General features: G+C 43.4%; 1 protein-coding gene across 1 annotated transcript in view; it reads left to right on the top strand.

Moving 5' to 3' along the window:
* The window catches only part of LOC101852394, a gene marked incomplete in the record, with an annotated part of 18,123 nt that overhangs the window by 7,069 nt on the left and 8,554 nt on the right, over nucleotides 1-2,500 (top strand). Inside the window, 1 exon segment of the mRNA XM_035968679.1 lies at nucleotides 1-1,086. This exon segment is cut by the window's left edge and continues 14 nt beyond it. Within this exon segment, the coding sequence (XP_035824572.1) occupies nucleotides 1-1,086 (1,086 nt within the window).

Genomic DNA, 2,500 nt, shown 5'->3' with positions numbered 1-2,500 from the left:
ATCAAAGCTAAGTCAGAACAAGGTGCAGGCCGTGGAAATTGCAGCTGTTAACCCAAGTGCTGTCTTCCAATCTAGTGAGGTGACGACCTCGTTTGTATCCACTTATTCCGATATGCAAAGTCGGCGCAGTTCATCCACCGGTTCATACCTTTCTTCCCAGTCTTTTCACCCAAATGTTTCCCTTTCAGGGATGCACCACAGCTTTGATGAAGACAGCTCACATGACCTGAACGCAACAAATGTTCCCATAGGTAAAATGTATCGAGACTCTAAAAGCATCCACCCAACACAACAGTCTTTCAGAGAGCTTTGTGACCTCGAGGAGTGCTCCTCCTACAGCAGTTTATTGACGAAAGATCCAACCGCAAGCCCCTATTTGGGGACCACACAAAACAGGTGGGAGCTAAACGTTCCAGAGAGCAGCATTTTTGATTTCCCCACGATTTGTAATACCGAAAGAAACCAACAATGCGAGTTGCCGATGATAGACGACTGTATCTCTGATGCTGACCAAGGACTTCCACGCCGATTGTTATTTCATGTTGACGAGGGAAATAGCGGCAATATATCAGTATCGTCACCTTTCAGAGAAGTGCCGCGACCAGACAGCTTCTGCTCGCCCACCTCATTTTTTACGCTGCCATTTGATACAAGTAGTATCCATCATGGGATCACTCAGACAAGAATATCCAATGATAATAATATGCAACTTATGACCCAAAATCATAATGACTTTTTTGACTCACCTTGTCAAAATGCTTACGACCCCACAGAAGGGCTAGAGAGAAATTTTAGTAATTCAGTTCCAACATTTTCTCTGGCTGGTCGAAATTCATTCCCTTCGAGTGTTGTCAAACCAAGCAGTTATTTTTTCTCTCCCATTCTCAGTGAACCAAATCCGACATTTTGCCATGCTAACTTCCCTATCTTATCGAAGAGTCCAGAAAAGGATCTATGTACGGATCAAGCCAGAGGATCAAAACTAAATCAGGACAAGTGCGCTGTCTCCGCAGTGTGTCTAAACAACGGCCACGCTGGCATTCGACAGGGACTGCAAAATCATCAGGACCGGCTGGTGCCAGTTATGTGAGTTAACATCAGGTTATTTTTCTCCTTTCACATCCCTTTCTTTCTCTCTCTCTCTCCACCCTCTTCTTTATTTATTTTCTCTTCCCCGTGCTCCCCCACTTTCTCCTCCTCCACCTCCGCCTCCCACACTTCACACTTCTTCCTCCTCCTTATCTTGATCCTCTTCATCCTCCTCCTCCTCCTCCTCCTCCTCCTCCTCCCTCTTCCCCCCTTATTCCCCCCTTATTCCCTCTTCCAACTCCTTGTTGCTATAGTCATCTTCATTGTCCTTCTCCTGTGTGTTTTTAGGTTCTCTTTCTCCAGGTTCCTGTTAGCTCAGGCTAAAGTTGATGGATGCATTCATTTAACTCTATTTCTTGCCAGCTTTTGCTTTCTGTCCATAATAAGAGAAAAAAAATTGCCATAACCATGGCATTTGTAAGCTGCGTTTCAACTGAAGAGGAACAAAGTCATGTATCTAGTTTGTAAGGTCTGTCATTGTTCTCTGTGTTAAATAGTCGTAAATGATTGGTTGTCTTACTCGGTTTCCCCACTTTTTTGGCCAGTTTTGTCCCTTCCTTTTATGGGTTCATCATAAGATAAATCATAGATTGTGCTCCTATTCCTGTCTCCGAAAAGAGAACGGGAGGTTTAGAAGAGAGTGAAGTGTTGAGGTCAATGCTCTAGGTATAATTCTCCTGAGATGAGGCGAGCAAGCTTCAGGACCCTTTCAATCATTTTGTATCTTGTTTTAATTTGCCCCCCCCCCCACTTTACTGTAGACCCTATAAAATAAATCTTCATCCAAAGACAGGTACAAAGAGTTGAAGCCTTCGAATTTCACGTCGAGTGGAGCTGGCCTAACAAAAGACATGAATTTACTGCAGGTTCTGACTGCTACTTCAATACAATTGTTGCTTTCAAAGGGAAATAATTGGTTTGAAAAACAAAAACAAAACAACAGCAGTGGAACCATTATCACTATAGTATGTCAAAATCACTATAAAGGACAAATATGATATATTATACGTTTAGATTTACATGTAGTTTTATACCTTTGGCTTGGGCATCACAACGCCATGCACACTCAGTCATTCAGGGATTATACGCACTGGGTGATGTCCACGTCTAGGATTTTATGTTTGTTTTGTCGAATGTTTTTCTGTTACCTTTCTTATCTCTCTTTCTTTCTCTCTGTCTGCTGGTCTCTGCGCCTGTCTGTCTCTGCGTCTATCTGCCTGTCTGTCTGTCTGTCACCCGCTCCCCCTTCTCTGTCTCCCTTTCCCTAAAATGCTGGGATCAAGGGCGGTGAAGGACCTCAATTAAAAGAAAAGAGGCACGCAAGCGTCACATACAAAATAAAAAATATGCAAGTTTTTCTATTTAATGGGCCTTATATATGTGCTTGACTTTCACAGCAACCCCCCCCCCC

Source organism: Aplysia californica, unplaced genomic scaffold (genome assembly GCF_000002075.1).
Source record: "Aplysia californica isolate F4 #8 unplaced genomic scaffold, AplCal3.0 scaffold00075, whole genome shotgun sequence".
Classification (NCBI taxonomy): domain Eukaryota; kingdom Metazoa; phylum Mollusca; class Gastropoda; order Aplysiida; family Aplysiidae; genus Aplysia; species Aplysia californica.
This window is presented reverse-complemented; position numbering and strand designations above follow the sequence as displayed.